Source organism: Halichoeres trimaculatus, unplaced genomic scaffold (assembly GCF_033239565.1).
Source record: "Halichoeres trimaculatus isolate MK-OKI-2021-1 unplaced genomic scaffold, fHalTri1.1 fHalTri1_scaffold_2, whole genome shotgun sequence".
Classification (NCBI taxonomy): domain Eukaryota; kingdom Metazoa; phylum Chordata; class Actinopteri; order Labriformes; family Labridae; genus Halichoeres; species Halichoeres trimaculatus.
The window spans coordinates 27,864,510-27,892,509 of NW_027437180.1; the positions used below are offsets into that span (position 1 = coordinate 27,864,510).

Here is a 28,000-nt window from a genome sequence, read left to right on the forward strand (position 1 = left end):
TACCTTCAAGTGTTTGCTCAAATGTAGCCAGCACCAGGTACTCGTGTACACACACTCACACGCACAAAAACAAAAAACATAAAAGGAACTTATATAACATCTTCTGAATGCATATTACACATCCACTAAAAAGGAACATATTCACAGGTCTCTGGCACAGAACTCTCCCTACACAGTATATCAGCCCAAACAATGTGCCCCTACTGTCCTCTCAAACACTTAATCCTGGCCAGCTCACCCTCCTCTGCATCCTTGAGGTTAGAAGGAAAACGATGTGACACCCGTCTTTGACTCAAGAGTGTCAACACACAAAGATGTAATATAAGGAGAAAAAAGAAAAAGAACAAGGCAGGTGGGTGGGGAAAGCGGGAAACCTACAAAACATTAAAGCTATTTGTCTGGAATTACATAAACAACCTAATCATTCGGCATGGAAAGGTAAAAAGTGACTTTATTTGGCAGGATTAATAATTCATGGAAGTCCTTGTGTTGATTTTAAAAAGCACCGTTACTCAGAAGGCAGAGGATGGTGTCTTCTACTTTCATCTTGTGCTCAGCCTTGACCCTTCGTCCTCAGTCGCAGCTTCACTCTCGCCTTCTCTATCAGCATCTCTGCCTGCTGACGTTTCCAAACGCCACACCATGCTTTTGTGCTCTTAAAAAAACCTAACACACTGAAGTAAATCTCTGTGCAACGGCAACATGAAAGCGAATATCACAGTACTCACTCTAAAGTCAAACTCTTCTTAATCTGAGCCCCCGTCTCTCTTATGACTTAAATTATGCTTTGATCTCGGCTCAATGAATTTTTTTTTTTTCAGCTTCCTGACATAAATGTTTACCCTTTTTTAGCAAAGAAGGAGGAGGTGGTAACATCTTAAGCTCCTTTTTGCAGGGATTTTACAAATAAAAGCAACTGAGGCTGATTGAAGAGTCTGGATTAATTGGTACAATCTCTGCTTCTTTTTTTAAGAAAATAACTTTTTCCAAGGCACATCATTAAAAGAACTTCCATAAACACCATCTGTCCGTCCTGCACCAACTGAATGTTTCCATATCCAATTCCTCAATCATTCTGAGTCCGTGTGTGCTATGTACATTTTTCAATGATGCCACTGAAAAATTATAATCTCATATCTGGCCCTCGGCTAATCTCACTTACTGTCACTTCTTTACTGGGAGGTTCTGTGCAAAAGAAGAACTTTATGCCATCACTGTGGTTTAACAAAGTTGTTCATGTGACCAACAAACTGAGAAAGGACATTTTTGCTACAAACAGTCATGTACAAATCGGTTTGACATGAATGTAAACTCTCAATGACAAAAAAGAAGAAAACAGCTTAAAAAAAAAAAAAAAAAGGAAATTTTTGTTAGTTTGTTTTGTCCTCCTGCAGTGTTTGGAGAGAGTGCAGATAGGAGGTCATATTCATCAAAACAAAATATAGAGTTGGTCACCATAAAAATGCACCACAGAGTCAAAAGCAAAGAAAAAACTTAAACCACTTGCTTGTCTTAAAAACCCTGCCCGCCCCTCCCCTCCCTCAGAAAGCACAAGATGGTAATATTGCTGTGTCTCAAAAGGTCCCCTGATTTATGGGTAACACTATTTTTTTAAGGGACGGACCACCGGGAGTACGGAGGATAACACCTTAAGCTGCCATCGATTGGATTATTTCTTTATCTCCCCTCTCCCAGTGACTCCCATTTAACAAACAAAGTCAACACACAAGAAAAGTAAAATGACAACAAAATAAGATTAACACGCTTCAAGCCCAGACGGTTTTCAGCCCTGTTGGTGACCGCTCAGGGCGACTGGAAGCTGCCATGGGAGTTTACCAGTGTGTGTTTTTTTTCTCTTTACAATTTTCCGTGAAAGAGGCGGCACTGGCAGACGGTGGGCGTCAAGACTGCAGGGAGCGCCTGGGTGAGGGTCTACAGCAACAGCGGCTTTTCAGTAGAGACCAAAAGGGGCTTAATTTTCTTTTTTTTTTCAATCCTGATCTTGTGTGAGGTCGTCTCTTCAGGTCCCCCTTTGCTCATGGAAGTGTTTTGGCATGGTTTCAGCCCTGCCGGAGGACAAGCTAGGGGGGGATGAGATTAGCAGGAGGAGAGGAGTGTGACCTGAGTAGGGGGCAGGGAGAGGAGGTGAGGGTGAGGGAGAGGAGGTGAGAGTGGGGGTGAGGAGGGAGGTTAAAGGCTCACCAAGGCACAGAATGACAGCAGGAGAGTCACCCATGGGAGAGGGGCCAGTGTATCAGTTCCCCTGCCCCCACTCTCCCTTCAACAAGCCTGGCCTCATGTCTGTCTGTCTCTTATATTTATATATATTTATATGTTTATACATATATATAGATAGATACTTGCTCTTTTTTGTCTTTTCATTACAAGAGAACATTTAGGAAAATATAATACAAAATTTAATACAAGAAATATAGACTACACCAGCTAGTTTCACTTGAAGTGACTTTTAGCTTTTTTGTACGTTTTCATACTCGTTGTTTTTTTTTTTTTTTTTTGTCAGACCTGCCGTGTTGGACTGGCCCTAGTTTTGTTAAATATTTGGATGCCAAGCTCTAAAGACTGCTGCAAACTGAGGCCCGATGAACTCTTAAAGGTCAGAGAGCGTCAGAAGCGCCTCCTCCGTCAATAGTGACTATTGTGCATAAGTTACAGAAAAGTGAAAACATTTTCTTTTTATTTCACTGGTCTTAAACTGAAGCCCAGAAACTCAAAGTAAACCCAAGACCCCAAAGCTAAAAGTTATCAGCCTTGTGAGAGAAACCTAACGTTAAACTGAATGTGATTCGAAGCTAAGTTAGCGAACATGAACACCTCTACAGAGTGCAATTCATTAGAGCTGGCTGTTTTTTTTTTTAATCTTTAAATATTTTTCCTCACACGGGCAGCTTTGACTTGTTAACCGGAGCACAACCACACAAAGATGCATCATTCAACGCTACTTTAAAAGTCACAGAGCCGTAGAGAAGTCTAAATTCTGGGTGAATGACACTGAGAGCAGAGTGGAGGATCTCTTAGTCCACCCTTTGTAAGCACCCAGTCGTCCTCAAGGTTCACCAGAATGTTTTTGACACCCGCCTCTCGGATTTATTGCTACATCAATTCGCTACTGAGGAGGAAACACAAGATTCTCATCAATCTTTTAGGAATAGAGTTTAAATTCTGAGGCAACTCCTTACGTCTTTATTCGTCATAGTAGTCCATCCACACCATGAATCTTTATAGTGTAGTGGTCAGTAGTGTGGAGTAGTGGTTAGGTGACCCAACCAGGGGGGGCAGGAGGGTTTGGACAGTAACTGTACATCTATATACATGCTCCACTCTCTGATACAGCTCTGTGACTTTTACACACACGCTTTGGCCCAAAACTGGACTTTGTGAAGGAGTAGCTTCAGGCACACAGAAACATACCGCTTTAGGAAATGAGAGGATACCATCACGACTGTTTGTATGATACAAAACTACAGACAGCAGTCAATAGCTTAGCTTAGCACGAGGACAAGGTGAAACTGCTAGACTACTTCTGTACAGTTAGAACGAGCTTTCTGGTGCCTCAATAGCTCCCAAAATATCAAATTTAATGTTGTTAATTTAATGTTTTAAAACTTTTCATCCAAGTCTTAAAGAAAACATCCAACGTACCAATTCAAGTCGATCTGATCTGGGTAAAGCTCATACTTAGACTTTGTCTTCTCTAACGCTCTCTGGCACGGTCTCAGACACACACACTCATCAGCACACATTGTCAAATCCTGTCAAACAAGTCAAAGCTGTCCACTACACCACAGAAGTCCCCTTAAAAAACCACAAATTCTGCTCTGCTCCCTCTGAGCCTGTGGCAACTCTCGGTCTGGGTTGTAAGGAGGGCAGTGGAGGGGCAGGGCATGTGTGGAGAGGCAGGTTCAGGCAGGACACAGTAGGGTGAGGTAGGGTCAGTGGTCGGGGTGTGGGTGTCAGGAAGGCTTGAGTGGCAATTCAGCTCTGTTTGCTTCCTGGAAACCCAGGACAAAGGAAGGAGAAGGAAGAGGTTGAGGATGTACCACCATGTGGGCTGGTCTGATGTAGGTAGTAGGCGGCCTTGGCATTTTAGAAATGGTCAGGGGGCGGTGAACGGGTAAGCACAGGAAAGGACGCTGGTTGGTAGATGGATGGCCGCGCGGTGTCTAACAGTGGTGCGGCTGCAGTCTGTGGGAATGTGTGGCTGTGTAGCTGGTGTCGCTGGAGCTGCTCTGGAGGCTGTAGTGGTCCTCCTCCTCCTCTTCACCGTCGCTGATGCTGTCCACACTGTCTGCCTCGACGGGGGTGAACTCCATGCCTTCAATGTCCACCTCTGCATAGAAAAAGAAAGAACACAGGGGTTACTATCAGTCCTATTTATAAACAGAAGAAGAAGAAGAGAGGGAAACTCTTTATCCCCCCTGACTGTGGGGAATATTTATTAGGGAGCCTGCTGCTTCGTGGGTGGATTAACCCAGGATTCAGGCTGCTATTAACTCAGGGCAAACTGTTGGATCTTTGTGCTCACACGGCTAATCCCCGTCCATTGACAAACAACTGCATGTGTGTTTACCTCGTCCTGGATTAGTAACTGTCCTAACCTGGCATCGCAAGGGGGTCTGTGACACGGCTGTGCAACAGATTGCACCTTTAAGCTTGGGTTGTGCAGGGAAGAATTCAATCATACGACACCTCAAAGGCGTCCTAAATGGCAGCATGCTTACAGGAGGTAAATAGCCTGTTGTTATACAGCAGGAGTGAGGCGTGATAAGTTGTTTGCTCTGTGGATAACAGTCCAAGGGTGGAAAGAGTCTCACTTGGAAGCGATCGTAAAGATTGGTGAAACAGTGTTTTTTCTAAGTGCTTGCCCACTCTCTGACTCTCATCTTAAATACAGTGTAATTGTTTGGGTTTCTAAATATGTGCATTCAGATGTATGTAGAAGTAAAACTGTGCAGTCATGCCCTGCACCAAATCAACTTTTGTATCCAACATTATTTTTGCCATAACCTTTAGATCAAGTAACATAAAGTGCCTCTGCTTCAGTAGCTGGAGTGGAAAGCAAGATTTCCTTATCTACAAAATGAGGTGTTAACCTTTGACCCTGCAAACAGGATGGCTGCTAATCATCGAACAGCTTTTCACCTGTCACACAGTGCGGCTCAGAGTTTATCAGTGAGTGAATGCAAACAGCTCCAAAAAGGTTTGTATTAGCAGAAATAGCATCACGTTGTGATGTGATGAGCATTTGTTTGCAAACAGATAAAGCTTCAGGATGTTTGTGTCGTCCCCTCTTTCTGCTTGATGTCTTGATGGAGATCGTTTTGCATTAAATGTGGAGGAGATCCACATTTCATTTACATTATTGTCATAGTTAAACAAAGCACAAACCACAACAAAGCAAACTACGTTCCTCATGTGACAGTCCAGCTTTATGTTGGAAGTTATGAGGATGTATGCACTGCAAAAACTGAAATCTTATCAAGTGTTTTTGTCTTATTTTCAGTAGAACATTCCTTTTTAGACTCAATATGAGCCAAATTCACATGACCAATCCAGAAAAATGTCTTGTTTAACATTTAAAGGACAAAAATGAGGTCTGAACTCCTCGTAACCAGTAAAAAAAGTCTGCCAATGGAACAAGAGAAAAGTTACTTGTATTAAGACTCTAGTCTTAAGGAAATTTCCTAGCAATTTTTTCTTGTTCCATTGGCAGATTTTTTTGCTGGTTACAAGCAATTCAAACCTCATTTTTGTACTCTGATAACTTGAAACAAGACATTTTTCTGGATTGATAAGTTGAAAGTGGCTCATATTGAGTGTAATAAGACAATTTTTACTTAAAAAAAGACAAAAACACTTGATAAGATTTCATTTTTTTGCAGTGTGAGGCTGAAAGGAGGGAAAATCAAGCAGCACTTTTCAACTCCCTACTGTTAGCACACCTTGCTCAGAGTCGGTGGAGATGGTGGAGCCCATGCTGTCTGTACGAATTCGTTCAACCGATCCAGACACAGATAGCTGCTCCAGGCGGCGTTTGAGGTAGCGGTGCTCTCTCTGCAGCTGCTCCTTCACATTTAAAGCCTTCCTGTCCTGCTCCTCCAGCTTCTGCACAGACACATTTACAAGACAGGACATGACAGAGACCTATAAGAAAAGTCACACAACTGAACCACTTTTCATACTTTTTTGACATTCTTACTCCATTAAATGACACATTTTTGTTTAACAGGTTTTATATAAACCATAGAAAAAAATAAAAATGAGATAGAAGAACACAACACAAATAAGTCTGAAAACAAAAAAAAGCTACATGTACAACTTATTAACTCATTTCACCCAAAATGATTTTTGAAGGATTTAAAAAATGAATGTTAAAACTGACAGAAAAAGGTTGCCACAACAACAACATGCAATATTCAGTAAGGAATGGGTCATGTGTCTGTCAAATCAAAAAACATCTAAATGTTAGAATTTAAAAATATTTGTTGCACTGTTTTAGATTTGCATGTTTTCGGTGGTGAATCAAAGCCTTTGCCCACGTGTTTCCTCAAGATACAAGAAAAGCACACTGTCGAGAATAAGCTGCATGTGCTCAAGCATGATAAACAGGAAATGAAGGGTTAAAACTCGCATACGTCTGGACTTTTCACAAACCACACTGCTGCTGCTGCTGTGTGTAAATGGGAAAATCAGCACAAAACGGCCTGAATTCCACTTCTACACGACCGTTTGTCCTCAGACGTGGCACAGAATTCCACCAACACTGACGTGTGAATCTGTCAGAGTCTCTCCTTCAGGGATCCTGCTGGTTCATGCTGTTTTTTAAGTCTTAATGTCTGTGCAAACTGAAACAGTAAATGACCCTTAACGAAGAAGTTAAACAAACCGATTATCTCATTTCACATATCTAAGGATCAGCTTCTAAATGCTGTGTATTCCACTTTGTTGACTCATTTGTTGGCTCCTTTTTTTTTCTTTGAGTTGCTGGAGCATTTTTTTTTCAGGCAGGCCCTGAAACGCTCTGATTGAAAGATTAGAAAACAATATAACACTTACAGACGGCAATGAAGAAAGCCAAAACAACTAAGAGGAAAGCTGGAGGTGGAGAAGAAGTTGTTGTTTGACTCATGAAGTTCAAGAATAGGGAACTTTGACCTTTTGGGGGGATCTTTTTTCATGTTTGGGAGCTCAAACTAACAGTATTTATTATTTTTTTCAGCATTTGTCTGAATACGATTAAAATATGTCAATGACAATTTATAACACCAGAGTCCACAGTGATGCAATGAAATTGCTAATGTTACAAAAAATATAAATCAGACCACAGCAGATATTATAGTATATTTCTGTGTTGCCTAATCTGTACCTTGATGTGCATCTTGGCCCTCTTCAGCAGGCTTAGTGTGGTGTGTCTCGTGCTGTCCGGACCTAAAGGCACCAGCTTCTTCAGCTGCTCCAGGTACAGCCGTAGTTTGGCACGTCTGAAAACACACAAACAAAGAAAGCGTGTCAGCAGACATCCAGCAGTGGGAAAGCAAGAAGCTCTTTCACAAACAGACTGACAGGAGCTTATGTGCACACACACACACACACATACACACATACATCCCTGAAGGGCAGAAACTAAACACTGTGACTGTCATGTTCCTTTCCTATACAGGGTAACATGCTAAAGTGGTGAGAAAAGCGGCTGAGAACCACGTGATCAGGGCTGATGTTTCACAGGTTTCTGTTGTAACTTTAACCATAAGAGTCTCACTGATGTCACATGCTGATGCCTGTAGCTGTGAGGACATGCATCCTCATCCTTGTGCAGTCCAAACTCCCTCATTAGCAAACAAAAGATAGAGACATTTTATGTGCCATGAAACAAATCAAAACAAAGCCCATACATTGTTGTAACAATTTGTGTTTGATGGGTTATCTTTGTTGTAACAAAGCTTCTTGGTAATAAGTCACAGGTACTATTAATTAGGTGCAAATCAGGCAGCTGATTGGCAGCACCAAAACAAGAGTCAGAAGCAACAGCAGAATAAGCTGTTTGGCATTAGCAAAGACGATTTGGCTAATTTTTTATGGACATACTCAGCTCTGCTGCTCATCCCTCAAATGCCTGTTCCTTTGTAAATAAAGCACCAAACACATATTCCCTTTCTTTTTGTGCTATGCTTATGTTCCTTATAATAAAATATAGCCACGGAATACTAGGGCTGGGACAATTATGCTATTCTCGTGATTCGATTCTATTGCAATTTTTGGGGTGTCGATTCGATTTAAATTGCAATTTTTCAGATTTTCCGGATTTTTCTGATTTCATCAGATCATGTGAAAAAGATAAATGATGATGATGATAATGTCTACAGACTATATCCACAGCCATATTTTCCCCTAAAATGCACATCACGTGAGTTAGAGAGAAACATTTCACCTTCTGCTGGAGAAAAGTGTTAACTTTCCAATCCAGTTTATAAACAAAGACTGAAATGAAGAACTTGAATTTGAAAAAAAAAAAAAAGGAATTTGACAAAGAATTCCAATTTTGATATTGTCAAACAAAACATCCTGAAATATTGATTTCTAATTTTTTCTCCCAACAAAATACTCTACAAAAATACAGGAAAATGAGTGCTTTGTATTATAGAGCAATGATTTGTGTAAGGACCTTAACTCAACTGGTATGAATCTACAAAAACATGCAGAAACTTGACTCCCTATTACTAATAAATGTGTTCCGTTTCGACTGATTTATTATATCTCTGCACTCACTGCTGGGGCTTTATCTTTGTCCATCTCTGCCACCCATGAGACCAATCGTAAAGCTTGGTTGAGACAGTCAGTAGACGCAAAGTCATTAAGTGCACAAATCATTATTGACCCAAATGACAGCCTGGAGAAGTTTGAACTTAAGGTTGAACACTGTGTCCCTGGAAAACCCGTCATCCCTGCCAAAGCCCTGCAGGCCAACAACCCCGAATCCACGAGTAAACAGCGTCTCACTGGATGCACAATTCTGCTGTTTAATTCAAAGATACTGAAGCCAAAGTAAATCTCTGACTTTGAATGGATATTGTACATTTTGTCAAAGGGCTGCTATTATTCACAACATTTTTCATCAGCAGATTACCACCCCTGTCTGTCCTTGGTCCATTCACATTTGTTCATAAAGGCCTCTCAATCGTCCATTAGTCAAGCTTGTCCATGAACCGTTTCTTTGTTCCCGGCTCGCCTTCCCCCCTTTTTCTCCCATTCCTTTGGCTAACTCTGTCTGAACGGTAAACAAACTCCAACAATGTGAGGTCTCCGTTGGCCATCGCTGCGACCACAATAAACCTAATCAGAGAAATGAAGCTTTCCAGGGTCGACTCACAGGGGGGGACAGCAAGTACACACTCTTTACTCACACACAGTCTGCCCCTGTTTCTCTCAGGAAGGGCGTCGCCTGTGTTTTTCTCATAGTCAGACCCCTCAGCAGCCCGGTCTGTTTCATTGAGATGTCAGCCAGAGACGGCCCTCAGGGCACCCAAACAGTCTCACAGACCAAACTTCCAAACTTCTTCATGACAGTCGTAGCTGAACAGTTTTGATTGTGCTTACAAAATGTAAAATATGTAGTACGTTTTTAAAAACATTTGTGTAGAAGGAGCAAAAGTGCCCTGGAACCACCTCTACCTCTCTACAGGTGCATACAGGCACTCCCAGAAAAAAGGGCGTGTGAAAGTGCTCTCCCTTTTATTTCCTCCTCTCCCAGGGGGCAATTCCACCCCCACCCTCCATCCATGGACACCCCTACACCCCTCTGCTCCACCTTGCCAACACCAACACACCCTCGTCCCACTGGAAAACAAGTGTCTTCTGAGGACAGGGGCGGAGGCCACCTCCAACCTGCTCCAGTCGAGCCACATGAAGCAGTTGGAGAGCAGCCAGGGGAAGCAGGCAGGAAGGAGCTGGGGGTCTGCAGCAGAGGGGGAGAGGAGTGTGTTTTTTTTTCTTCTTTTTTTGGAAAGGGATCGGGGTCCAAGCTAGTGGATGACTTTCTCTTGGGTTGAAAAAAGGGCTTCTTTGAGTGCAGTGTGCTCAGCTGCACTAGGCAGCGCTCCACACGCACCATCCAGAGGGTAATTTGAGCCAATGGGCAACCATCTTGAACCCCCCTTCCTCTTGTAATGAAAAACAAAAACAAGGCGTTCCCCGAATACTCTCCCTGACAACCCCCTCCCTCCTCTTTCCCCCACAAGAGAACTTTTTACAGACTTGCTCATGTCAAGCCCCACCTGTGTGCTCACCACATATTTTACCTGGCATGCAGGGAGGAGAAAAGAGCACCTTCACCATCGCTTTTTACCACATGAAAATAACATGAATGTCTGCACTGTGTGACACTCGAGCCGAGCAGGCATACCAGCTCTTTATTTCTCCCCGACAAGCTGCCACTCAACATGCGCGGTGACCCAGAGGGGTACCATGGCAGTACTTCCCTCAAGTTCTGCCTCAGGAAAAACGATATGGGCCAAAATACAATGTGATTGTGTAAACATATCACTAAATACATAAAAATACTCAAACTTGTGTCAAGATATTTGTTGTTAAAGGAATAGATAGGTTGTCATGTCCTGAAGAGGAGAGAAGAAATTTCTGAAATGTTAATACAAGTGCAACAACCATCTAAGAATCTATTCTGCTGTGCACCACACCAGCCTGAGGGATCTTTAACGTTTCACCATGAGTTAAATGTGTTTTGGAGCTGTGTATGGTAGCCCTGAAGTGCGAAACACACAAAAAAGAGAGAAAGAATTCAACAACAAAAAGTTAACCGTCAAATTACACCATAGATGATCTGTACCTATGCATGCTATCCACGGCTATCAAAAGAATGGTGGGGATATGTTCAAAACAAAATGATGAAAGTCACATAGCATACATGCTAATTAACTGTAATCAGAAAAAAAACGTTTTTTTCCTCACACAATTGTGTGACTTTAATATCATATTGTTATTCTTCATCTCCTTTTGTTTTAAAAGGCCCTTACACATTGTCATATTTATGTGTGTTCTCCTCCTATGACGGCGTATTACGGCCACTAAAGAAATAAAAAATAAATACATTTTTGAGAAAATAACTCAAAATTTTCGAGTTTCTTAAGTCGCAAATTTACGACTTTAGAAACTCAAAAACATTTTATTAAGTGTAAAATTTACAACTTAATAAACTGGACAAGAAAACAACAGGACACGAACGAAAGAGTGAGTCGTTGAACTTTCCTCCTCAGGAGCATTTTATTAAAGGAATGAAAAAAAGTAAGCAGCAGATCTTGCACTTCTGTAGCGGAGACCGGAGCAATCGATTACAGTTTACAGTCCACTCTGACTTCTCAGTAGATCACAGATGAACAAATAGATCGTGCAAAGACACATGAAAACAGCTGACATCTCCCATATCTGTCACAAAACAACCTTCAATTTTTAAACTTTTTTCAACTTAGCTTTTTTCAGCTTATCTACACCTCTCAAGCGTGGCATCCACTGAGCCTGTGCATCAACTAACATCCGGGACTTATCATAAACCAGTAAATTTACGACTTTACAAGGTCGTAAATTTGTGACTTTTTTAACTCGCAAATTTACTAGTTTATTAAGTCGTAAATTTTCCACTTAATGAACTTGCAAATTTTTGAGTTTCCAAAGTTGTAAATTTGCGACTTTAGAAACTCAAACATTTTGAGTTAATTCTTGAGAATTTATTTATTTATTTTATTTCTTTAGTGGCCCTAATATGCCGTCATACTCCTCCTGAAGACTTTACGAAAATATAATTTTTTTTCTCGGCTGTACCAAAATAGTCTCTGATAAACAGACTTTGTTTGAAAAAACTTTTGGGCAGGAAGCCTTCCTTCCGGCCAAAAATAAAGACAGTGCATTTGCCCAATCAGCAACGATTCTAATCACTGGCCGGTGCCAACCTTCTCTGTTCTCTTTTATGTTGTCGGGCTCACTTTTTGTTGTCGCAATGTCATTTCTGAGGACTGAGGTTTGCACTTCAGGGCCACCGTAGGGGTGTGACATTAGTCCCATGTCTCCTCACCAGATCTCTCCTACCTTGGCTGAACAAATACAAGACGTCAACGCCTGTGAGGAAGTGAAATGAGAGATGAGAGATGCTCCCCCTGTATACACTGAATGCAAAAAAACATAAAACCACTTTTAAAGTGGTTTAAATGAATCTCTTTTCTTTACTATTTACTGTTTCTATTTTAAATTAAAAAAAGGCCTGGCCAAGACTTTCTTTCCTTTGTTGTGACGCTCTAGAAGGAATCTCTCCGAAGCAAACAAGTGCAACAGGACCTGAATTAATCTGGCAGTGCTGCACCTCCCAGCAGCACATGTTCCCCTGCCACAAGACACACTCGCTTTTTTACTTTTAGAGCTTATAGCCGATCTGTAGCGGGGTTAAGACCCTCCCTCACTCACGTTTGTTATTTCTAAGCCAAGCCCTTGTCACGCGATGTTTATCAGATTGCCTGCAACAGCCCTGCAAAGTGTGGCACCACATGAGTGTTGTGTTCATGAAGTTGAGCAGACAGTCTGCACCGCTGGCCCCACGTGTTTCTGAATCACATTAAATTTTGTCATTTGTCTGGAGTTCAAAACAGTCTGCAGGTCATGAGGAGTGTCACAGTGTGAGACTTTCGACAAAAAACTCCTGGGATATGTTCAAATGATCCCGACCCTCAAAAAAGCAAACATTTCAAACCGTGCATTTCATGTCACAGAGGCATTTCAGCACGGTGACATTGCTAGAAATGAAACTTGCACGCTACACAAACATTCAGTCTGTAATTCCTTGCAACGGAGGTTCAAATACAAAATCTGCAATTAGAATCTGAAGACATGTCTGCAGGGACATGACCACCTGACGGCTCCCACGTGCAGAGTACCACGGGATGATTTGTGTCTGATCTGCAGCCTTCCTTTCCCCTCCTCCTCCTGTCCCTCCGCACTGGTGCCAAAACAAAGCCAAGACAGAAAGGCAGAGGAGAGAAAAAAAGGAACTTTTGCACAGAAAGCTTCACGCTGCTGAAACTGGAACAAGCTATTAAACTGCTGACTCTTCACTGAGGTTACTGGGTCCACCTCAGGCCTTTCCCACAGATGTGAAGCAGAACAGCTCTTACATGTCTCCAGCCTGTGTATCTGCAGCATCCTAAAGGACACGTATGCACGACATATATGCATGCTGCAGCAAAGAGAAGTTTTCACAGTGTCCGTGTAATGGGCTGCACACACGGTCCTGGTGACAGCTGGGTCCCACGGGCTCTGTGATTGCAGATCTATCGGTACACAAAGAGCTGCAGGGCCTGAGAAGGCGAGCCAGTGCAAACAACGGGCCCTCACCCCTCACTCACTGCACTGTTTAATGAGCTCGCTGCAGCCCAGCGCATTCCTCAACCCGTACGCACAGGACTGAGTGGCTTGTCTGGCAAGGAGCCAAAGCCGCTAAACTGAGGTCAGAGGTCGTCAGAAACACCACTGCAGTGTTTCCTCTGGCTGCAAGAGCTGACTCGGTTTGTTCCCCATCGGGTTTAAAGAAAAGAAAATGTGATAGCATGCCATGGGTGTTTTTGACTCCAGCCCACTAGACATGAGCGTGACCGAGCCACAGTGTGGGCTGCTGGCTTTAAGAAGGCACGATAATGAAATAATTACACCTCAAAACACTGCACTGAATCAAGAAGGAGTGTTTGTCACATGACATGTTCAAAGACGGCTGTTTTCATGGCCTTGAGGGATCCTCCCAGCTCATTAGGACTTAGATCCCGTTAAAAAGGGTTTGGCTTCATTTTTATCAGTAATTATAAAACTTCTCTCTTCATGTTTACAGCTCTGATCCAGCAGCATGACTACAAAATCAGATTTGACCTGCTGATTTATGCTGGGCCATCTACTGACTTGTAATTTGTCTAAAACCAGTTTGAGTTTCCTATTAACAGAAAAAACTGTGGTTTGATAACGTCTTCAAGATATCAGAAGTCACAGTTTCGATATATCTGGTTTTGAAGCTTTTTAACTTCGCCAAGGAAGTTATGTTTTTGGGAGAGTTTGTCATGTTTGTTCATTTGTGAACAACATAACTCAAAAAGTAACCAGCGGATCTTGATGAAATTTTCAGATATATTCAAAATGAGATAAGGAAGAAGTGATTAATTTTTGGAGGTGATCCGGATCACCGTCTGGATCCAGGACTTTTTTAAGGATTCTTTGTCATTGTGAGATAGAGCCGTTGTCACCATATGTGTATATAACTCCACGATAAATGGTTGGATTGCTTTGCAAAACAATACAAGACGAGGTCATGAAGATTTCTTACAGATGTAAAAGTATAATCCAGATCCTGACAATATTCTGGATACTGAGATCCAGAATATGAAATATGTACTGGGTCATTATAATTTTCAACACTGTCAGGTAACAAATTATTGCACAAACCTGTAACTAACACCAAATTGTAGCAGACAGTCTGCTGAAAGGGAGTATAACATTAAAGTAGGACTAAAGTGTTGGTGAGAATCACAATATGCTTGGTGGAGGTCTGCGCTCTCTGAGTGCTTTTCCAGTTTTGCCAAAGTTTTTCTCCTTTTCACCTTTTAGAAGGGAGAAAAAGGATTCTCCCAAAGCTAAAACTCATAGTATCTGTCTCTCTTGTTTACAGCAGACTCGGTCATGTAAAGTGAAAGTGTGGCTGCGTTGCGTGAGTGTGGGTCAGTGTGCTGAGGTGCTGAGTTTGGGGGTTGCCAGTGAAGTGGCTCCACATCTGGCTGGCAGGTTCCCGGGGAGTATGGGGCAGATGGAGGACTTGCTGAAGTGGTGAAGGACCCTTCCCAGGGGCCAGCCGGTGCACACACACACACACACACACACACACACACACACACACACACACACACACACACACACACACACACACACACACACACACACACACACACACACACACACACTGAGGCTTTCAGCAGCCCCTCATCAGTCTCCCTGTCACCCTGCTGCCCTGCCCTTAACATGTTTACATTTAACAGAGATCTGATGCTGTGCCTGTGAAAAACAAGAGGGCAGAAAAACAAGACGAGCTCATGTGAAATTAGCAGAGTGGTTAGCCATGCTGCACATGTTGGCGACACACACACACAGGCAGACAAAAACATGTCTCTTTGATCATGCTGATATGAAAAGTCTTCATAATCTGGATTTGTTTCTGTTATTAAGGATGCCACGCCTGTCCTCTGTGTGTGCTGACAGACAAACACCCCCCCCACCAAACAGGCTGTCCTGACGGCAGGAATATGAAGCTCTCTCACATGACTCTGCTCTCACACGCGAGCTGCGAACAACAGCAGCAGCAAGAGGGAGGCTCCCGGTTCCTCTACTACTGGTAGAATGAGTTGTGCATGCTTTACTGCTGATTAAAACACAGGAAACGGCAGCGCTGTTTTCTCCTTGTAGTAGTGTTTCACTGCGACTTCCACTGGGCCTGCTCAGGAATGACTCGCAATTAGATTTATTTGATTTTTGCTCGTGTACTGAAACAATCCCCTATGCAGGCACGGATCATTACAAAATCCCTTTCTTAGCACAGCCAGCTCTCACACAGAAACAGATGTCGGATAGAAGTTAAAGAGCAGAGCGTGAGAGTAAACAGAGAGCAGGATAAAGTCACGTTTCTGCACGCGTCTCTGAATTGTCTCAGGACTCTGTTAAATGACAGAGTCGGACATTAATTGCCTTCAGCTTTGTGCATTAAAAAGTACATCTGCAAATGTTGGATCGACTAGTAGAGACAAGTTCAGCCAACTCTATAAACACGCTCTCCTGACGAGGGGAGGTTTTATAATGAATCCCTGTCAATGATTAGCAGATAGGAATCTGGTGGTATGAGAGGTGAATCCAGATTCAGGTTTACGACCATAAAATTTGGTGATTTCTGGAAAGGCGTTTTGAGAATCTTTGCCAAAGTAAAACATTTCTTCTTCCCAAGACGATGCAAATTTTGTCTTTTTGTTTTTTCTTAATTCTTTCAGAAACACACTACAGGAGCCAAAAAGAAAAAAAACGAACCACTCTGGATCATGTAAAACAACAAAACTATCACTTTGTGACTCCATGTTTGGCACAGTTTCCAGGCTGCAGACTTTCTCCTTGGCCTGCTCGCTTCTCTGAACCCCCCCTTAACCGACTCTTACTTAACTCTACATTCCAGCGTATGTGTGCATACTCTGCTGACCTGAATTTCAAGCTGCCTGCTCAACACACACACACACACACAGCACAGCCACATCCTACACCGCCTTCCCTTTCGGCAATGTTTGAGAATGTCTCGGCGTCCTTCTATCCCTCCTCCTAGGGGCCTCCTAGACGAAGCTGAAAGAGCTTTGCTCAACTTTCCTGCTTTTAGTGTTTGTAACCAGAATCATCAATTTTTTTTTTTTTTTGCTCGGCCTTGACCACCCCCCACCCCACCACCACCACCAACAACAACCTTAAGCCAGGCACCTTGTTTAAGTGTATCCCACACTGCTGTTTTTACAAGCATCAGCTGCTCGGCACACAGCACAGCAATGTGGTGCAGCCTGCAGCAAAGACACCTGAGAGGGAGCACAAACACAGAGATGTAGGTCTGCCATGATCGTACTCATCAACTGAAGTAGCTTTTGTGTCAGAGCACAAAAAGCCAGCCCTGATCTACACACAATCATCCCAAGATAGCACACACGCAAGCTATTCTGTAACAGCAGCCAGACGTGACCTGAGTGAGTTTCTCAAGGCTCCGTGACCTCAGGGTGCTGAAATTCCACATGTGACCTCTGATCCTGACTTCCAGCTGTGTCTGCTTTTTTATTCTCTGTCCACATACTGACTCTGAAAAGTTACAACCCAATGTGTCCTCAGGCTGTGTCCACTGACTGCAGTGAACGACGTGGACAAAACCAGTCAGTCTGCAGGTGGACAGAGAAGGTCTGGGGTGAAAAGAGCCCTTTATGGTAAAAATGTCACTTTTTTTTTTTTTTTAGGGAAATTTGAACACTTTCTTTTGGATAGTAGAGCATCATAGCATTGTGGCAGTTGCCACTACCCAGAGCTACAGCCCCGGTTAGCGGTGGCTGGCTGCACTACAGCTCAGACACATCATGTGACCTACATTTTAAGCCTTTAAAAATAAAGATTGCTTAGAGGTGCTGAGAGGACTATCTGGAATTGGTAGTGTTTTTCCAGGATAGAGACTCCGTTTCCCATGAGCATTTTCACCTACTGTTGTTAGGGCGTGACTCTTGCCAAGATGTGCATTTTTTTGAAGCAAATGAGTGAAAAGCTGATCAACTTTCAGCTCTACTTTTCTTTGTTTTAGACATTTTTTGTAGGATGTGTGATGAGTTGGTGCATTAGTAAACAGTTTGAAAGGTGACATTGGCAAACTAAGGCCTGAACCACACGTATATGGATATATTCCTACACGCAAATTTTTCTGCACAGTTGGGCCTCTCAACCACACGAACACGGCGATTTCACCCACATAAACGTAGATTTTTAAAAACGGATTAAAAAAAGTGAAGAAATAAAAAAATATCCGGTTGTGTGGATCCGTGTAGCGGTGTTAAACGGAGCTGGTGTTGACGCAATGACGTCAAGTGCCTAACAACAAGTCACTGTGTTTGACTGCGCATGCTCCTAACGTTCTTCTTCTATGGTTTTCACATTTTGCTAACCTGTCACTTATCGGCCAGGCATGGCATTGCAGGCTTCAGAGGCAATCGTTTTCAGTTTGGTCTCTTCGTATGGACAGAGATATTTCTGTGGTTTGGACGGAGATTTTTATTTTAAACGAGGACAAAGATATCCGATCAAAAAAAAATCCACAGACGTGTGGTTCAGGCCTACGTAAACTCAGTTTTTACTATGGTCGGCTATATAACCAGACCACTGCAGAATAACTGCTGCATGTGGGTTTCACTGCACGATATCACAAACAGCTTAATCCATTTCATAGCTCTTGCTCTTTAGCTCGTTTGGCTTTCTTCGGTTCTTCTGTCCTTTTTCTTTTTGCTAGTTCAGCTCCAGTGTCCACCATCTAATAAATGAATCTAAGAAATCTTTTTTTATCAGAGAATAGGGATGGATACCTTTAACATGTGAAACGATACGGTACCGATGCCCAGTACCTAGTAATTGGTATCGGTACTCAACGGTACCAATTTTTGGTACTTTTTTGTGTTTTTGTGGTAAAAAATATCAATTTGTTTCAAAATTAAATATATTTATTTTTTTCAATTTAACATATTTATTCTTCAATATATAACCCTGCAACGCTAAGTTCATGTCAAGCATGGGAAATCACCGACTCTTCATCTCCTTCACAGTCACAAAGATGCATTTAGGTACCTAAACGTGGTACTTTTTGATCTTACGTGAATCGGTACCTGGTACTTTTGGCAGAATTTGGTCAGTACCTATGAAAGTACCAAATTCGGTACCCATCCCTATCAGAGAAAGAGCCAGATCTCTCTCCACAGGGCCTTCAAATGAACCTGTTGATAACTTTTTCATTTTAATACTTAAATCTGAAAAAACATTTGCTTCGTAAATATTCCTTCTTGCATGTGTACGTGTCTGAGGCAGAACTTGTGAGAGCTATATAAATGAACCATAAACTTCTGCTAAACATGATAAGCGTCTATCGTGCCTGCAGTACCTTATAAAGTAATACTTCTTATAACTTTTTTTAATACATTGCACAGCCTAAGCACGTTGAAAACACACGTTGCTGCAAATTTCTTGCTGGTGTGCACGTGTCTTTCTGATCAGCCTATACACAGGAGATCACTCATTACTGTGGGTGATTAGCTGCCCATGCAGGCCTAATGACCTCAGGTCTTCACACACACATGAGGAATGTAACAGACAGTGTGACATTTAAGGAATTGAAGCCACGTGCAGTCATGTGGGCATGTGAACAACACACTTACACTAAAACTTGAGAGACGCTTTTTGATCTCGGTGACATTTACCTCTTCAAAAAAAAAAAAATGCCATCTGAAAGCAGGATGTGGACTTTATATGACCTTTGCTGCACATGTTTACAATAGCTGCGCAGTTTATAACTCTTATTAAAATACAGATCAACAGGATTAACAGGCTCATCAAACCTTGGCTTTCGTTAAGTAGAGAAGAATTAAACCTCAAAAGCAGTGGGACAAGGAGACATGAGTCCTAGCAGGAGGACCAGTAAAGAGTGATAAAGGCCCTCTGTGTGCAGGCAGCTCTGCCTTTCTGCCTCAGGTTTCTGCTGACTCAGACACTTTCAGAGGGCAGAAAAACAGGCCAGGAAAGGAGAGCGGGGAGAAACATAACAGAAAAAAAACAGATGTGGTCTCTGGAGAATGAAAGAGAGAGATGAGGAGTAGAAAGTAAGGGGGTGAAGTATCAGAGGCTATGGACTCAGGGCTCTCCCCCCAGCTGACATGCACGGCCATAACTCATACACCTCAGCCCCGCTTACACACACACACACACACACACACACACACACACACACACACACACACACACACACACACACACACACACACACACACACACACACACACACACACAATCACACAATCACACACACACACACACACACACACACACACACACACAGAGGCTTCACTCCAGGGTGAAGAGGTCCTCAAAGCCAAGTAAGTCATTCATCACAGCTGGGAGTAGAAGACACTGGGAGAGTAAATTTAATTAGAGAGAAGATTAGAGCATGACAGAGTGAGCACAGCCTGCTCCTGTGTCCATCACATGCATGTCAATTTACAGCACGTTTCACACACTCCCTGCACTTATAAGCCTTATGTGATTTACATGGTCAGTGAATAACGTTTGCAGAAATCATTCTGAAAACTACGATAGTGAGAAACGAAAGTGAGAGCACCTGACAGACACGGGCGGTGTTTGTGTCTGCAGAGGTTAAAAATAGATCTGCAAATCCTTTTTCAATTGAGGGAAGCAGCACAAACATACCAGATAGCATCAGGACTCAGATTTCCTGTAAACAGGTGGCAAGAGAGGAAACTACCTCTGTAGTTTCTTGAGAAGGAAACAAAGTTGTCAGAGGCGATATCAAAAGTGGCCAAAGTGAGAAGTGGAAAGGAGGTGATGCCAGAGGAGGCCAACCACACAGCAGCGCTGGGGTTTTCACATGTCAGCCTGATGATGCTGTGCCGATGTAATGACGAGGATAAAAGGTTTGAAAAAAAAAATTAAAGAAGCAGCCGAGTCACGGCTGCACAGAGCTGTGGCGGCTGCGCTCAGGCAGCAGTAGCAGATAAGCGGGTCGAGTCAGGACAGACGAGCAAGTGGGACGCTGCTGGCAAAGACCCAGACGTCTCTCTCTGATAACGGGACACAAATATATGCATGGTGCCATGTGAGCGGCTACCTAGGCAGCAGGAAGCTTCACAGGGGATCCACAGGAAGAGGCCCAAAATGTTTTTTTTTTTTTTTTATTGTCCTTGGTTAAATTTAGATGTTCATTTATCCAATTTTTTAAATCTGATTTAAAAAAGGGATGTTGGATTTCTTGCAGACAATCAGGTGTCCTCATCCCGCAAACTTTCACAAACCACTACTTGACTATTTATGACTTAAATCAATGCCTTCCGGTGAAATCAGACATTAATCAGTCACCTTGTTTACCACGTGAACGTGCAGTACAAGGATGTCTCTGTGCTGCACCAAACACACTAGCATAACCAAACAAAGACAGTGAGTCAGGCCTCAGACAGCAGCACCACCTCCCTGCAGCGGTGTTTCAGGGCGTGAGGGAGGTCAAGCCTTTTTTTTACAAAGCGATACCAAGACTGCTGAAGATTAGACAAGGCTGACACTCTGGTCACACACACTCCTAAAAAAACTGGTTGAACAGGACAGCTGCTGCAGACTTTTGGTTTTCTTATGAGTGAGCAGCAAATAGACAGAGATCATGTGAGGACGGTGACAGTGATGGAGTCATTATGTGAAGAGGTGTGCACACTTGGGGCAACTCTCTTATTTACCCTTCTACGATCATAAATTATAGGATCACCATTAAAAGGGACTGTTAAACGAAAAGAGCGAGGTCTTTGATTCTCTTTTTTTGTCTGACATAATAAATAAAACAAAAAATATGAAACATCTATAACAGAAGGGTCAAAGTCTGCATGCAGTTCTCACATTACACTGCAAAAAACTGAAATCTTATCAGATGTTTTTGTCTTCTTTAAGTGAAAATTATTCTATTATACTTAAAATAAGCCACATTCAATTTGTCAGCCCAGAAATGTCTTTTTTTTAAGTTATTCAAAAACAAAATGAGGCCTGAATTGCTTTTAACAAGTTAAAAAACATCTGCCAATGAAACAAGAAAAAATTGCTTGAAAATTTACTTGAAAAATGTCTCAATACAAGTAACTTTTCTCTTGTTCTGTTGGCAGATTTTTAACTTGTTACAAGCAATTAAGACCTATTTTTTGTCTTTAAATAACTTGAAATAATACATTTTTCTGGACTGCTCAGGTGCATGTGGCTCATACTAAATCTAAAAAGGCATTTTCTACTGAAAATGAGACAAAAAAACTTGATAAGGTTTCAGTTTTTGCAGTGTAGAGGTCCTAAAATGAGCAAAAGTCTTAAATTCTTATTGATTAATTTAATATTTCTGTTCATTCCTTTCACCTTGACAACTGAATAATTTCAGCTCTTACTTAGGGATAGACCAATTATCAGCTGGGCCGATTATCGGGGCCGATATTTGGCATTTTGAGGCATATATGCATCTGCTTTTTTTTTAATCCGACGGCCTCTTATGCAGCCGCTCCACTGTCACTACTCAATCCCCAGCACTGTCCCACCCACAGTACCACCTGATTGGTTACAAGCAGAACCATGGCTCGGGTAACAGCCAATCAGCAGTGCAGCTATTACAGTTATTGCGGTTACATTGAAATTTTTGGAAAACTTTATTTACTGTAGAAAACTTTAGCTATTTATTTTTTTAAGTTTTAATTTAACTTTATAAAACATGCTGCTGAGCCTGGGAGCTGTTTGATAAACATATGCTTAAAGGCATTTGAATGCAGTGAAGTGTTGGAGTCTGTATTATTCAAAATTTTGACACCAATATTTTCACTTTGACTGCAAATTAATATCGGCTTCAAATATCAGTTATCGGTCTCCTTGACAAAATATGGAGATTGGCCCTGAAAAATCCATATCGTTCTATCTCTACTCTTAATAAAAGTGTGAACACAACTCTAGCAGACACCACATCAAACACACAGCAACTATAGATACCTGTGCTCAAGCCTGAGGTCACAGTTTCGACTCTTAACACCTGTACATTGGTGTAATGAGCGTGTTATTTCCAGCCACAAGTCCAAACTGGTTGAATCAGGATGTTGCAATGATGACAATAATACCGCGTCACTGCCGAAGCTGTCATTACTTCAGAGAAGGTAGAAATTTAGCTAAAAAAACAGTCGTGAGTAAACAAAAAGTATTGTCAAAGTATCCAAACATAACTCTGTGTTCGTAAACTCTTGGATCATAGTCTAAAAGTGAATGGAAAAGCAAGATAAGTCACATGTTTCATCATCACAGTCATGACATGACTCCGAGTTTCGAGAAAAAACTCTTTTTTTTGGAAATTCGTGGTTGGAGTGACGACAGAGGAAGTGTGTTAGCTGATTATGAAAAAGCTTTCCTGGTAAATCTGTCAGTTTGACTGGACGTCACTTCGGCCACACCTGTCATCGGACATGAGGTAACTTAACTGTCTGAACACCTGCAGTGAAATCAACCCATGTCTCAGGTCAGAGGAGGGATATGTCTCCACTTGTCTCTCCCTGCGCTACACACGGGCATTACTCACTCCCTCCCAGACATGTGACTGGCAACCCCAGCCCCTCACTGTGGATGACAGTGTGTGTGTCATGCACATGCAGCCTTATAAAAAAAAAAAAAAAAAAAAGAAAAACCACACACATACACACACGCAGCCATCCCAGCCTCTGCTCACATGCTGACAGCAACATCAGCTGATTTTTAAAATCCACACTGGTAAGCACTTTTTAAGAAACAGACCTTGAAGCAAAAATAGCACAAAAACAAAACATCCTTTTTTTGTTAGATTTTTCTTTGGATCACTTTATGGATAGTTGTTAGCAAAAAAGAAAAAGAAACCACTATGTTTGTGAGCTTAAGTGAGATGCATGTGAGTTTGTTTGTGTGTGTTTGTGCCATCTGTGGGCTTCTCAGTTTGGACGAATGACAAGCAAGGACCAGATTTTACCCCGCCTGCGCTCACAGCGTCAGTTTGGGCAGGATTATCACATTACTGACAGGATTCCCTCTCCATACAAGGCAGCGAGTCTCAAAGCGTGAAATGGAGACAGATCTAATCAACATGAGGGTGCACTTTGAAATCAGCTCATTATCCATTTTCAGACACGAGAAATTAATTCAATAAGCGTCTTTGAAGATGACCCCCCCGATTTGATCTGATCTGGCAGGGCACGTCAGGCACATTCCTTCGATAAGTTTGTTATGACACGCGTGTAAACCACTGTTAAAGTGTGTGTTCGAGAGCATCAGTTGTCAGCTCACCTGTGTTTCTCCAGCTCGTTGTGCGATGATCTGAAAAGACAAACAGACAAAAGAGAAAAGATAAGTGCCAAGGGGGCAAGACTCAAAAAACACAACACAAAAACATCACATCATGTGACCATTTACAATCCCAAGCTGAAAGCTCAAAAATAAAGATGACAACAAAGAGTTTAGTTTGTAAAAAAAAACATCAAACAGGGGCTTTGATTCTGTCTTGTTTTTTCTTTCTTCCTCCCTGAAGTGGATAAAGTTTGCAATGAAAAAAGTTGCTCAAAACAGCCTTTATTTTTGGCACATTTAAAGGAGTGCGCAGTGGAATTGCTAGCATGAAAATGGATGGAATTAGAGTTTAGTTTTCAAATCTTTCTTCATGTCTGTGTGACATCTGTCTGAAAGTGTTCAGCACAGGGCAAAAGTGACCCTGAGAAAGAGCTGTGACACTGCACGCCACCCACCGCCCCTCCCTCCTTCCCCCAACCCACTCTCACACATACAAACAGCATGCACACACTGCTGCCGCTGTTGTTGTTGTTGCACGCTGGCCGAAAAGTAGCGTGCACACAGGCTAAAAACACACTCAGACGTCTGGAGGCCTAGTAGTCGCTGCAGAAATTCCTCAGCGTGTGGGCTATTACGAGGAGAGCCCCTATCAGGCTGTGCATCGAGGGCACTGTAGTCTGTCTGAAACAGGCCCTCTGTTCATGAGACCGTCATGGATACCACGGCAATAAAAACAAAAACAGCAGCGACAAAGGCCCAGACTGACAACAAGCCTTTTCAGTTTTGTTTTTTCCCCCCACAGTTTGAGAGCTCTTGTGCTGGCGAAGCAGTGGTTCCCACAGCTGGGCCGAGGAGGAGGCTGAGGTAGCAGCACCAACAAGGGTTACACTGGGACTTGGGTGAGGTGGCGTCTGCATAAAATGAACCCACAGTGTCACACCGCTGCCATTTACCCCAATCAAAAGGCAGACATATGAGGAAATGTTGCTATTCAGAGCAGATCATACGAGGGGAAAAACCTGCCAGACAAAGCACAGGGCTCGATCAGGAACTCACACAGCAGCTTGCAGAGGAAGGGAATGCTCACAGACCTGTAATAAGAGCAGGTTAGCACACACACACACACACACACACACCTTTACCTGTTATGTAAAAGAAAAGTGTGGCATGCAAAGGAGTGTGATGGGCTGTCATAAACTTGGCCCTGATGATCAAAGGCCTCCACATTTGCCTTGTATCACTCTTATAATTGACTGCTAGAGCTTATCCTCAAAGCACATCGTGTGTGTGTGTGTTTCACTGCTTTTCCAAAAAGGAATTCAAGGATACAAAAGAAGGGTTTTCTTCTCATTGGTGCTATTTTTAAATTTAACTCCAGGGAGGTGAAGCAGGAAAACTCTCACCAGTTAAATTCCAGGTTTCCCTCTTTTTGGTTTAACAACAGCCCACAGGTTTTAAAGTAAACTTCTCCAAGGTTTCAGAAATAGACTCTCATGTGTGTATTTTTTTTCACACGCCCTTGACTTTGCACCGTGACAGAACATGTTATCCGTTTTAAGCAGTGGATTTGATCATGATTTTGAATATCATAGTGTCAGTTTATTGGTCCAACAAAGCAAAGCATTGAAAATTGTTTCAGCTAACAGCCAGCTTCTGTTGGAGTAAAAATACGGTTTAAGTTCAAACACAAAATGTGTTTTTAGTTCCCTTCCCCCAGCATCCTGTTGATGCTTCTTTGAAAAAAAAAGGAGGGATACTGAATGAGAGCTGTGGGTGAGCATAAAGGGGATTGGGGGTTTTGCCCACAGCGCAGTCACGAAAAAAAGGAGGGAAAAGCAGGTGTGGTGCGAGAAGCCTGGTGGTGGGCTGGCGTTCGTCACTGAGTGTAAGTGTCTGTTTGAACCACCACACCCACCTGCCACATCCCCACACACACCCTGACACACACACACAAACACAAACTTGTAAATAAGTGTGTCTTTCTGAGCAGGTATGAAGAGAATGCGGACAAGACCGTGTTCTATGTGTTTCTTTTCAATAGACTAAACTACACTTAGGAAATAAGAGTTATTACAACATTCAGAGCATGAAACAAGTCGACATGCTGTTCACGTTCTGACGTAACTCTCAGACTTACTACTGAGGAAATAGTGCTTGCCTAGCTTCCCCAAACTAATATTAGCCAACAGGAAATTTTTACTCTTTTCCATCAGAGTTTGACATGCAAGTCCTGTTGGGAATAAGACCAGGATGAAGAAAACACTTTAAATTCTCCTGCAAAGTTTCTACAAGAAAACACTTCTGGTGTCTATCACATGTAGCTTGGGTAGTTCATTATTTGCACACCAGATAATCCTGTAGATAATGTACTGCACTTGCATGCACGTAAAGGCCCCAACTTGGGGTCATGTTGTGTCAGAAAAGAGGGATTCCTGATGAAGGTGAGTCCCACACTGATATAATCAATCCAGCTCATCTGTCAGAGTAACACAGTGGAGATCTCATGGTGTGGAAAATGTAAAAACAAGCTGAGAGAGGAACCATCCAGTTAAGGAACAAAGAGGTCTTAGAAAATGCTGAACGCTTTTGAATAAAAATGTGGGGTTGAAGATGCTACTGGGACATTATATTTGGGATTTTCAGAGATTTGACCTGAGAAAAGATAAACAAATAAATAATCCAGGAAAAGGTCTGGCAGCTTACTAAAACTAAAAAAGTGATGCACTGTTTAATAACAACCCTGCTTGTGGCCTTTAACGGAGCAGCTTAAATGGCATTTAACTAGCCATACTTTCAGACCAAACCGAAACTGAAACTTAAATCGATTATTATGCAACGCACTTATGATCGACTTTATGGTCGTAATTGCAGTCTTGTCAGTCTAAGCTGTAGACTTTGGCATCATAAAAACGGGGTCAAACTCAGGGGAAAGCCTTAATTCGAGTTTAATGAGAAGAGAATGAAAAAAGAATCGACAATAGGGCCAGCAACTGAAAAAACAGCGCATGTGGATTAGTCAGAGGGGACCCCTCAGTGAAATACCTCAATGCAAAATCACATCAAACACACACCACATGAAAATAAGAGACATGAGAGGGTTTCTACAGGTGACAGCAACAGTGAGAGACAGGATGCATAAACGGATGGTTGTGTGCATGTGTGGAGGGAGCGTGTACTTCTCGGCATGATCAGGGTTGGAGGTGTGTGTGAGACAGAGAGACGGAGACAGAGAGGGGCAGCAGCAGCAGAGTTGACAGTGTACGCGTGGCAGTGTTTATTGGAGAGACCAAAACAGAGCGAGAGAGAAAATGAGAGCCCAGCCCAGGCAGCAGAAAGATGGCAGTGTGCATGAAAACAGCTCTCTCCCACTGTATGTGTGCATTTTAAGAGAAACATTTTCAAAAGGCAGTGGTTTTATATATACCTATTGTTCTGAGTTTTTCTGGAGATTGGCGATGCTTTCGTTTTCTTCCTGGAGAAGTCGCTACTGTACGGTAAAACAGACGCATAGCCGTGTTCTGCCTCTAAAGAAGGAGAAAAGCGAGAAAAAAATCAATGAGTTAAAAGAAGATAATTTCAGAGAAATGGCCCAAACAGGAAAAAGCTTTAGACTAACGTGTCATCAAGAGGGAAACATTATGTTATCGTCATCAATGCAGTCGCTTCAAATGCATCGATAATGTCCAACACAGTCTATGATATAGTCAAATTATTCTACTTGACAGTTCACGATTATCTGTCATCACGATACTGGCTCAATGTCACATTTGTTTACTCATTTCCGAAGAGCTTATCAAACACACACTCCACTGTGAGCATACATAACACATGGCCTATATACTTACTACATTCAAACATACTACATATAAACGGTTTTTCAAATAATATCAATTTGTGTGTCGAGTTGCACCCATCGCCTGGTCTGTGTCCCATTGTCTGTAAAGTGACATCATACCTGCACTATGACAGGGCACGTTTACACACAACATCAAATCAGGATAAAATAGTAATGAAAATACTAAATGCCATCCACTCACAAAGTAAACGTTAGCCTACAGATCTCGTTAACTGATCAATGTAGCTTGAAAATACCTCTGTCTCTTCTTTCCAAGTACTCTGCAGCCTCCAGCAAAATTAAAAGAGAATTAAGTTCCATCTTGCTGTTGTCCTGTTATAAAAAATAGAAGTACTCTTTTACATGAATGTACACGTCATGAGACAATGGAATGAAGGTTTAAAAAGTGTTCAGAGCGATGTATGTGTGCCGCTAAATTCACTTCTGAGTCTGGCTGACTCCAAACTACAGTAT

At 42.3% G+C, this 28,000-nt stretch overlaps 1 protein-coding gene across 1 annotated transcript; it reads right to left on the minus strand.

Annotated features, from left to right (window-relative positions):
* Positions 1-20: 20 nt before the first annotated feature.
* On the minus strand, positions 21-27,998 carry mxd4 (MAX dimerization protein 4). The gene is made up of 6 exons (XM_074665056.1): positions 27,784-27,998; positions 27,116-27,215; positions 23,692-23,721; positions 7,385-7,499; positions 5,961-6,123; positions 21-4,348 (listed from the first exon to the last, which is right to left on the minus strand). The coding sequence occupies exons 1-6, from the start codon at positions 27,845-27,847 to the stop codon at positions 4,182-4,184; spliced, it is 639 nt and encodes a 212-aa protein (XP_074521157.1). The 5' UTR covers positions 27,848-27,998; the 3' UTR covers positions 21-4,181.
* Positions 27,999-28,000: the final 2 nt, after the last annotated feature.